At 43.3% G+C, this 10,613-nt stretch overlaps 1 protein-coding gene across 3 annotated transcripts in view; it reads right to left on the bottom strand.

Annotated features, from left to right (window-relative positions):
- Positions 1-10,613, bottom strand: part of ZFPM2 (zinc finger protein, FOG family member 2) — a 575,810-nt gene that overhangs the window by 6,638 nt on the left and 558,559 nt on the right. For 2 of the 3 annotated variants that reach the window (XM_073632140.1, XM_073632141.1), the window contains one exon: positions 8,124-8,348. The exons of the other annotated variant lie outside the window; for it this stretch is intronic. In XM_073632140.1, coding sequence (XP_073488241.1) covers positions 8,124-8,348 — 225 coding nt within the window. The remainder of the gene's footprint in view (positions 1-8,123; positions 8,349-10,613) is intronic. 3 annotated transcript variants of the gene reach the window in all.

Raw genomic sequence — 10,613 nt, 5'->3', positions numbered from 1 at the left:
ACTGAATGCATTTGCACATAGGTGGGAAGCCACACTGCCAGGTCAAGGCGCCTTTGTAAAGTGTGGTTACTTCGCTCTAAACTAGCTGTAGAGTATGCTGGGGTAGTTATGTATCGGTCTGTGGATTGTCCCACCTATGTGCACCTTACCTGTGCTAGGTAATAAATTGATTTGAATGGTTGCCATTTTGCTTTGTTGGACTCAGTACAGACACACAGAGGTTGATTTACTAAAACTAAAGAGTGCAAAATCTGGTGCAGCTGGCCAATCAGCTTCTAACTTCAGCTTGTTCACTTAAGCTTTGAAAAAAAAAACCACTCGTTTTAGTACACCACACTGACAGTTTCTTCAGCTGTCTTAAGGGAGTATATATATATATATATATATATATATATATATATATATATATATATATATAAAACCCATATTTGAGAATTGGGCCAGTTTAAAGATAGAGATCACACTTTACAGAGCTACCTTGACGCAGCAGTGTATGCAACAAAAAACATTGAAAAAAGTTTAAACCTTTTTTATGGTCTTTTCGGGTTCTGCATCTGGAGAGCGTGCTGGGGAATTTTTGTATTTTCATTTATATTCATCTGGAGTTCAGCTTTAAAATATATATACCTAGCCCCTTGGTTTGTTTTTAAAAAAGTACGAAAGGATTAAAACATTTGTTGGGTTTTTACTGTTATCTGGAGCTTGCTTGGAGAGATGTTTCCTCATGTATTACCACCATTTAGCCAGACAAGAAGTGAGAGAAAAGTTACAGCAGGGACCCAAACAGTCATAAAACTGACAGGGGTTCTAACCTTCTCCTATTGTACTTAAATATATATATGTAGGAAGGCCAGTATGGTGGCCTGAATTTATAGGAGGAGCCCGGTGGGTATTTAACCAGCCCGCTCGCCTGTGGTCTTTGTCGATTTCCTGTGCGCGGTACTACGTCACTAGGCCGACTATTCGAGATTCATTAGCGTTCGTGAGTTCCGTCTTCAAAGTTCTCAAGGCTTTCGTTACCGTCGTGGTTTTGTACAAAGTGTCTGGCTCGGCTGTCGCAGGTAGGGTTTTATGTTTGACCTTTCATTTCATGCATTTATGTTAGATATCTTGTCACCAGATCTCGATATCGAAGATTACGAGTCATTCGTAAAATCCTACACATAGCCGTATCGTTAGCCACTCACTCGCACCGCTATCATAAAGAAACATTCAACACCTTATGTACTTCACTACAAGTCGAACCTTGTAGCAACAGTATTGCACCGCTCTTTTAAACGTGTCACAAATGTTTTTACGTCACCGTACCATGCTCCACAGACAGGTTGTTGTCAGTCGCAAATCACGGCACACCGCCTCGTGTCTCAGTTGTAGCAAATCATTTCAACCATTTCAATCATTTTAATCATTTCACTCATTTCTCTGTCACTACCGCGCTCTGATTCGAATCCAATGGCATCCCTGATGCACCAATTCGTCCTGGTGTGCCCCAGTTGTTTTTCGGCCTCATTTCAGTACATGCTCCAGAGTCTGGTTCGTTGTTAGTCGCAGTTTACAGCTCACCGATTCAGGCCTCTGTCATGGCAATCATTTCACTGTCACGAAACATGTCCCGGGTCCAATCCATTTGCATCCTTATGCACCGATTCGTCCCGGCGTGCCCCAGGGTTTTTTGCCTAATTTCAGTGCATGCTCCAGAGTCTGTTTTCGTTGTTAGTCGCAAAAAATTCAGCTCACCGATTCGAGTCTCTGTCATGGCAATTATTTCACTGTCACGTATCACGTTCCGATTCTAATCCAGTCACATCCGAGATGCAGCGATTCGTCCCGGCATGCTCCAGGGTTTTTTGGCCTCATTTCAGTACATGCTCCAGAGTTCGGTTTGTAGTCAGTCGCAGTTGCGGCCGACCGATTCATGCCTCTGTCATGGCAAATCATTTCATTTCACCGTCACGTACCGCGCTCCGATTCGAATCCAGTCGCATCTGTGATGCACCGATTCGTGCCCCAGGGTTTTTGGCCTCATTTCAGTACATGCTCCAGAGTCCGGTTCACTGTCAGTCACAGCCGCGGCCCGACCGCTTCGTGCCTCTGTCATGGCAAACAGTTCATTCATTTCGCTGTCACATACCGCGCTCCGATTCAAATCCAGTGGCATCCGAGATGCATCGATTCGTCTCGGCATGCCCTAGTTGGCTTGGCCTCATTTCATTTCATTTAAAATAAAAATAATAAATAAAAAGAAAAAAAAAAAAAACAAAAGGAAAAAAAAAGAGAAAGAAAAAAAAAAAGAAAAAAATCATGCACCTGTCGCTTAAACACGTTACAAGTCAAACACGTTACAAGTCACTTTTCAAGTCAGGTAGTCAAACCCTTGTCATCTGTCACTTTCCTCCAGGTCAGTCAAGTTAAAAAAAAAAAACAAAAAAAATAAAACAAACAAACAAAAAAAACCCCACACACCGTCTTCCTTCGAACTTCAGTCATGGTCACGGTTCATTCCTTAAAACCTTCGCCTCATTACTATCCCCCCTTATAGTCGCACAATCCGATTCATGTTGGTTTCATTTCATACACTTTACAAACCGATTCGTGTCAGGATTCACTGTATATAATATACGAATGATTCGTATCGGTTTAATTTCATACACGCTACAGTTCGATTCAAATCTAGCCGCGTCGGTGGCATAGCGATTCATATTGGATCCATATTCATACTCTCCACAATCCGATTTTATATTGGATAAATTTGCATACACTCTACAATCGGTTCATAGCAGATTAATTTCATACAACCAATTCGTATCGATTCAACTTCTTGCAATCGTTGCAAGTACGCATCCAAACATAACTTCTTGCAATCGTTGCAAGCACACCCAAGCACAATTTCTTGCAATCATTGCAAACACGCATCCAATCATAATCTTCTTGCAAACATTACAGGCATGCATTCAAGCATAACTTTTTGCAATCGTTGCAAGTACGCAGCCAATTACAACTTCTTGCAATCGTTGCAAGCACACATCCAAGCATAATTCTTGCAGTCTTTGCAAGCACATGCAGTAAATATGAACTTCTCACAGTCACTACAAACACATCTCCAGAGACATAAACTCCCTTGCAATCGTTGCAAGCACACATTTAAGCACAACTCTTACAATCATTACAAAAACACGCATCTTAGCATAACTTCTTGCAAGCATGCATCCAAGCATAAGTTCTTGCAATCGTTGCAAGCACGCATCCAGTCACAACTTCTTGCAATCATTGCAAACACGCATCCAAGCATAACTCCTTGCAGTCCGTGCAAGCACATGCAGTAATACAGACTTCTCACAGTCACTGCAAATACATCTCCATTGACACAAACTCCCTTGCAATCATTGCAAGCACGTATTTAAGCACAACTCTTGCAATCATTGCAGGGCTCGCATCTTAGCATGACTTCGTGCAATCGTTACAAACACATTCCCAGTGGCACACAATCAGTCACACATCATTCTTCAGTGGCACTTAATCGGCCAATTGTCTCCAGTGACATCTTCACACGAGGTACTCACCATATTCTGTATCATTTCTCGCTTAGGTCAGTGGAGTTCAGGTTCCATCCCGCACCAGGTATCGTATTGCCACACGCAGCTGGCTCCCTCTCATGACACTACCGGGCTATGCCTAGCCAGCGTCCAGCATTTCCTGTCCTTATGGGACCCCAGAGAGCCGTCTGTGTTTACGGCCCATACAGTAAGATCCCTTCTACTTGGCATCCAGAAGCATCAGCCCATAGCTAACGGCAAATGCTTGCCCATCACAACTGCCATCTTTAAGGACATGTCAAAAATCCTCACACGTTCCCCAGTCTAGTCATCCAAGCAGCCATCTATCTGGCCCTCTGCGCTTTTCTACGGCCTAACAAATTCACTTTTAGTGGCACTGGCAGCCAGGTACTGTGTAGACACCACTTGACTCACTGATAAAACCTTTACGTCCTTCAGCTTGTGGTCTCCAAAACTCAACAATTCGGAACCGAGGTCTACAATAACCTCTTTCAGACTAACAACTCCACGCAGGCCAGCCTCCCACTTGACAAGCTGACCCGCATCAGGCCAGTTCCCCAAGACTTCACCCATACACAGGTGTGTACTAAGAAGCAGCTTTAGTCTTTCTTGGGAATGCTCAATTTTGCATACGGGTCATTCCCCAGGGTCAATCTTCTGTATCATGCTTCCTGGTCTTCCTCTCCCAGACACAGGATCCCTTTCAGATCCTTAATTTAGATACTGTGGCAGTAGCTGACCTATTAATGTCGGAAGGTTCCGTACTACGTGGATCAGTACATCATTGTTTATACCATCTATGTCGCCCGTATCACCCCAGGTAGTGACAGATGCCACAGCCACCACAGGCTTCGCTGCAATTTTTATATGTATACCGACCATCAGACCAGGGCGCACTTCAGGTCCATTTCATGTTGTAAGTCTTATGGTAAATCTAATTGTTCATATCCGTATCGGCCATAGGGCTTCAACCATAAGTAAGAAGGCCAGTATGGTGGCCTGAATTTATGGGAGGAGCCCGGTGGGTATTTAACCAGCCCGCTCGCCTGTGGTCTTTGTCGATTTCCTGTGCGCGGTACCCACCATCCCATCCCCTTTTCAGGGCATTTCTCAAATTCATTTCTCTTCACAAAATATACATTTCTAATCTAGGGTATGCCCCCTTATTTTGGTATACCGACCATCAGACCAGGGCACACTTCAGGTCCATTTCATGTTGTAAGTCTTATGGTAAATCTAATTGTTCATATCCGTATCGGCCGTAGGGCTTCGACCATAAATATATTTATATATATATATATATATATTTCTGTCGGTGCTGCTGTGGCAGTTTTTCACTCACTTCCTGCCTAGTAAAAGTGATTGTAAACGATCACCTAGTAAAACGACCCATTCAGTTTAAAATAGAGATGAAATGCAAAACATTTTTGTATAGATATAAAAAACATTATAAATCCTTTTTTTCCCCCTATTTTATAAGTGATCACATTCCCTCTGTTCTCAGCTGCATGAGAGCTGGGGGGAGGAGAAAAAGCAGAACACTGAGCTTCCCAGTGAATGGCCATGCAGAGGGGGCTTGTCAGGACAAATCTCATCATTAGAGGAGAGCAGGCTGAGTTCCCAGCATACAGTGGGGACGGAAGGTATTCAGACCCCCTTAAATTTTTCACTCTTTGTTATATTGCAGCCATTTGCTAAAATCATTTAAGTTAATTTTTTTCCTCATTAATGTGCACACAGCACCCCATATAGACAGAAAAACACAGAATTGTTGACATTTTTGCAGATTTATTAAAAAAGAAAAATTGAAATATCACATGGTCCTAAGTATTCAGACCCTTTGCTCAGTATTTAGTAGAAGCACTCTTTTGATCTAATACAGCCATGAGTCTTTTTGGGAAAGATGCAACAAGTTTTTCACACCTGGATTTGGGGATCCTCTGCCATTCCTCCTTGCAGATCCTCTCCAGTTCTGTCAGGTTGGATGGTAAACATCTGTGGACAGCCATTTTTAGGTCTCTCAAGAGATGCTCAATTGGGTTTAAGTCGGGGCTCTGGCTGGGCCATTCAAGAACAGTCACGGAGTTGTTGTGAAGCCACTCCTTTTAGCTGTGTGCTTAGGGTCATTGTCTTGTTGGAAGGTAAACCTTCGGCCCAGTCTGAGGTCCTGAGCACTCTGGAGAAGGTTTTCATCCAGGATATCCCTGTACTTGGCCGCATTCATCTTTCCCTCGATTGCAAAACATCGTCCTGTCCCTGCAGTTGAAAAACACCCCCACAGCATGATGCTGCCACCACCATGCTTCACTGTTGGGACCGTATTGGACAGGTGATGAGCAGTGCCTGGTTTTCTCCACACATACCGCTTAGAATTAAGGCCAAAAAGTCCTATCTTGGTCTCATCAGACCAGAGAATCTTATTTCTCACCATCTTAGAGTCCTTCACGTGTTTTTTAGCAAACTCCATGCGGGCTTTCATGTGTCTTGCATTGAGGAGAGGCTTCCATCGGGCCACTCTGCCATAAAGCCCCGACTGGTGGAGGGCTGCAGTGATGGTTGACTTTCTACAACTTTCTCTCATCTCCCGACTGCATCTCTGGAGCTCAGCCACAGTGATCTTTGGGTTCTTCTTTACCTCTCTCACCAAGGCTCTTCTCCCCCGATAACTCCGTTTGGCCAGACGGCCAGCTCTACGAAGGGTTCTGGTCGTCCCAAATGTCTTCCATTTAAGGATTATGGAGGCCACTGTGTTCTTAGGAACCTTAAGTGCAGCAGAAATATTTTTGTAACCTTGGCCAGATCTGTGCCTTGCCACAATTCTGTCTCTGAGCTCTTCAGGCAGTTCCTTTGACCTCATAATTCTTATTTGCTCTGACATGCACTGTGAGCTGTAAGGTCTTATATAGACAGGTGTGTGGCTTTCCTAATCAAGTCCAATCAGTATAATCAAACACAGCTGGACTCAAATGAAGGTGTAAAACCATCTCAAGGATGAGCAGAAGAAATGGACAGCACCTGAGTTAAATACATGAGTGTCACAGCAAATGGTCTGAAAACTTAGGACCATGTGATATTTCATTTTTTCTTTTTTTAATAACTCTGCAAAAATGTCAACAATTCAGTGTTTTTCTGTCAATATGGGGTGCTGTGTGTACATTAATGAGGAAAAAAATTAACTTAAATGATTTTAACATATGGCTGCAATATAACAAAGAGTGAAAAATTTAAGGGGGTCTGAATACTTTCCGTCCCCACTGTAGCTAGAGAACTGACCAGGGTGCTCTCCTGCTTAGTGTGATCAGCTTTTAATAGGAAAACAAGGGGATGAGCAGGAACACCAGGGATTTCACATATAGGAAGCAATACAAAGAGAACAGGATACTTTCTCATACAAGTACATGTTACAACAGGCACATATCAGGAATATAAAGTGTTGCGGTAAAAAAACAATTTAAACCTTTGTTACCAAACAGTAAGAGGGAAACATTTCTCTAACATAGCCAGGGGTTTAAATCTTTCTCCATACTATCAAGAAAAAAAAAGTTTTATCTGGACATACACTTTAAGTTTTTTATGAGTTTAAGCAGAATTAGAAGAGGTCATAATGACTTAATGACTTAGTGGCTGCTGTCCATGAAGTTGCTTTTCCCTTTTACGATAATACAGGACTGGTTCTTTAAAAAAGGACATGACTGATGTCCCTACCACTGTGCTACAGTGTAATGGATATCTGTCATATCAAAGGAAATACATTGCTAACATTGCACATCAGATGACTAACACACCAGAACTGACCAGAAAGTCTAAGCTGCCCTGTCATTCAGCATTAAGACACCAGAATGTAACACATTTTACAAAGACGTTGTGACTTGGACTTTACATAGGGCTGAAGACTCTCTCCCCACCCTGATCTGACATTGTTGGGTGCTTGTTGAACCCTGTAAACGAAAAAAGTGAGCTATGAAATCACAGCACACAAAGTGCAGGAAGGTACAGAATAGCCCAACGTCCAAAGAGGACAGGCCTCAATCCCTAAACACCCAGGGCAAAATTATTCTGACGGGTGCAAGGCACACTCTAGTCCACCTAGCTAAAGCCAGGCATACTCCAATCCTCAGGGATCAGCCGATACCATTACTCCAAGTACTAAGTAAGGACTCAACTGAAGGAAGACCCTTTGGTTAGGGAGAGGAAAAGGACCCATGAAGGCCACAGATCCTCCCTGACATCAGGGTAGGCCTTGATAAACTTGCACTCTCTGCCTCTGTGGAGTGTAAAAGTAAGAAACCCATGTTCAGTGCAAGTGCTTGTGCAATAACTAGTCAAAAAATGGGAGGAATGGGATTTATTTACATATGCAGATGTACCAGGTTTCTCTCTTCACTCCCTGCTGTCAAACAGAAAGGTGTGGAAGTGAAAGAAAGGTATATGCAACTGTATGGGCAAAGCCCATGTTCTCAAGAACATAAACTATCCACCATCCCCAACTTTACAGTAAACCCCTAATGTGAGAGAAGAACATCTGAATTATTTTTCTTCACACAGAGAATTGTGATTCAACAGACTTACCGCTGTGGGAGTTTAGATGCACTTCCAGAGCTCTGGCATTAGAAAAGCTTTTGGTGCACTGTGGGTATGGGCAGATACTGGACATCTGTGGCGTGCTTTCCTCACTGTCCTCTGGAAGCTGGGCTGTATCCCTCTGGCGACCACTGCAATAATACATGAGATGGGCCTGCAAGTTGCGCTCGCTCCTGTACCAAATTCCACAAGATTTGCAGGGGAATATGTCTTCTGCAAAGAAGGCAGAAAAAGGCAACAAATCAGTGAAGCTGAATGCTGAACTCCAGGCAAACAACTGTTTTACCTGCCAAGGGATTTATAACTTTGTTCAGCCAGTCTTGTGATCCAAGCTTCATTACCAGAAAGCAAAGGCAGGTCCTAGACCTCTCAAACTTCACTACAGTTAAGCAATACAGACTGGTCTGGGACCCATTCCAGCCTCTGATTGGACAATGAAGGAACAGCAGCACACTGATGTGGTAAACCCTGTACTCTTCCCTGTGTAGGAATGTGCATGCCCATGATTGGTCTCTGCTGCTTTCATACAGGCAATGTACAGGAGATGGCTGGAGCCTGATAGCCTCCACTTAATCATTTATAATAAGTATATAACTGGATCAGCTATTGCAATTGACAGTGTTAAATTTGCCACGGCTCTGGTTGTATGGTAGGCAGGGCTTTTTTTCTCAGAGAATAGGTGCAGGAACTCCCCTCTCCCTAGTCACCCCTTGTCCTTGCCCCCTTTCCCACCTCCAAGCACCGTCCCTTGTTTCCACCCCCCTACCCACCTCCCAGTACCACCTCTTTTCGAGAAAACAGAAACAAGTATCATTTTGTGGTAAGTAATCTGTATGAAACTTGGTAATTACAACTGGAAAAGCGGTGAAATGGATCCAATGCAGCACAATAGCCCCCCCAAGCAAAAATAGACCTCCCCGCAATAATAGACACCCCCCAACACAACAACAGATACCCCCAGCAACAATAGACCGTTTGCAACAAAATACCGCCTTGCAACAACAAATCCACCCCAGGTTTAAAAGACCCCACCAGAAACTATAGACCCATCCCTCAACAATGGATCCTCCAGAAACAATATGTGCTCCAGCAGCCAGCTTTAATAGATCCTCCCTCAACCGCAGATCCCTCCCAGCAACAATTGACCCACTAGCAACATAATACCCCCCAGCAGCAGACGTCATTGGACCCTTTAGCACACTCCACTACCCCCCTTGCCACTGCATACATTCCGTGCTGGAGGTGCTGGAGGTGCCGGAACTGCGTTCCCCGGCGCTCCCACTGAAAAAAAAGCCCTGATGGTAGGTATTAGGTGGGTGGTCAGGAGTGTGTAAAACCGTTGTTCAACCACCTGTTTTTACTGCACCCTGGCCACCTATGTGAATAAAGCCTAAAATGTAATGGTAATGCATGTGTGGGTATTAATTGGCCCATAAAGTTTCCCTTTGTCTTTCAAACCTAAAGATGTGAACCGGGATCCTCTCAGCAGCGGTTGTCGCTCTGTTTCAATCCCCCCCCTCTTCCTTCCTCCCCAGGCCTTTGGCTCCCCCTTACCTATGCCCCACCCCCTGGACTCCGGTGTAGATTACTCACCTGTTGACGCGATACTTCTTTACCCGGGTCAAAATATCTGATGTTCCTTATTGTGGAATTATCTGCTGATAATGTACCTATTTGTATGTCTTTACCAATCTCTCACAGCCAACAATGTGTCTTCCTGTAACTTTCAATGATATGTACTGTGGAATGCTCTGATGTTGTCCTAAAATGTGTTTGCATAACGTGCCATCTACCAACAAACTATGGGGGTTATTTACGAAAGGCAAATCCACTTTGCACTACAAGTGCAAAGTGCACTTGAATTTGCACTGAAAGTGCACTTGGAAGATCAGTCGCTGTAAATCTGAGGGGTAGATCTGAAATGAGGCTCTGCTGATTTTATCATTCAATCATGTGAAAGCTAAAATGCTGTTTTTTACTTTCCTTGCATGTCCCCCTCGGATCTACAGCGACTTTACCTCCAAGTGCACTTTCAGTGCAATTTCAAGTGCACTTGTAGTTTGCACTTGTAGCGCAAAGTGGATTTGCCTTTACTAAATAATCCCTTTGTGCCTTATTGTTTAATGTTAACCTTTGTACATGTTTTCAAACAATAAATAAAAAATATTCTGTTAAAAAAAAAAAAAAAGGTGTGAACCAGTCACTTAGGAAAGCCTGGGTTTCTGCTTGACATACATTTTCATGCATGAAAATGCATCAAAACGGAATAGAGTAGCCCTCTAGAAGAGACCTAAAACTTCATTGCCATGTTTAGGAAAGATTTGGAAGGACACAAGCACTTTGTAACAGTTTGCCAAAGAAACTTTCTCCCCACTTAATTATTGATGGTATTTGCTATCATTCTATCCTAGTGCAATTCTACTATCGTATTCACCACTAAATATTATGATTGCCTTAATTTAGGTGTGATGGTGTGCT

Source organism: Aquarana catesbeiana, linkage group LG05, assembly GCF_042186555.1.
Source record: "Aquarana catesbeiana isolate 2022-GZ linkage group LG05, ASM4218655v1, whole genome shotgun sequence".
Taxonomy (NCBI): domain Eukaryota; kingdom Metazoa; phylum Chordata; class Amphibia; order Anura; family Ranidae; genus Aquarana; species Aquarana catesbeiana.
Note: the sequence above shows the minus strand (reverse complement) of the source record. Positions and strands in the feature narration are given on the sequence as shown.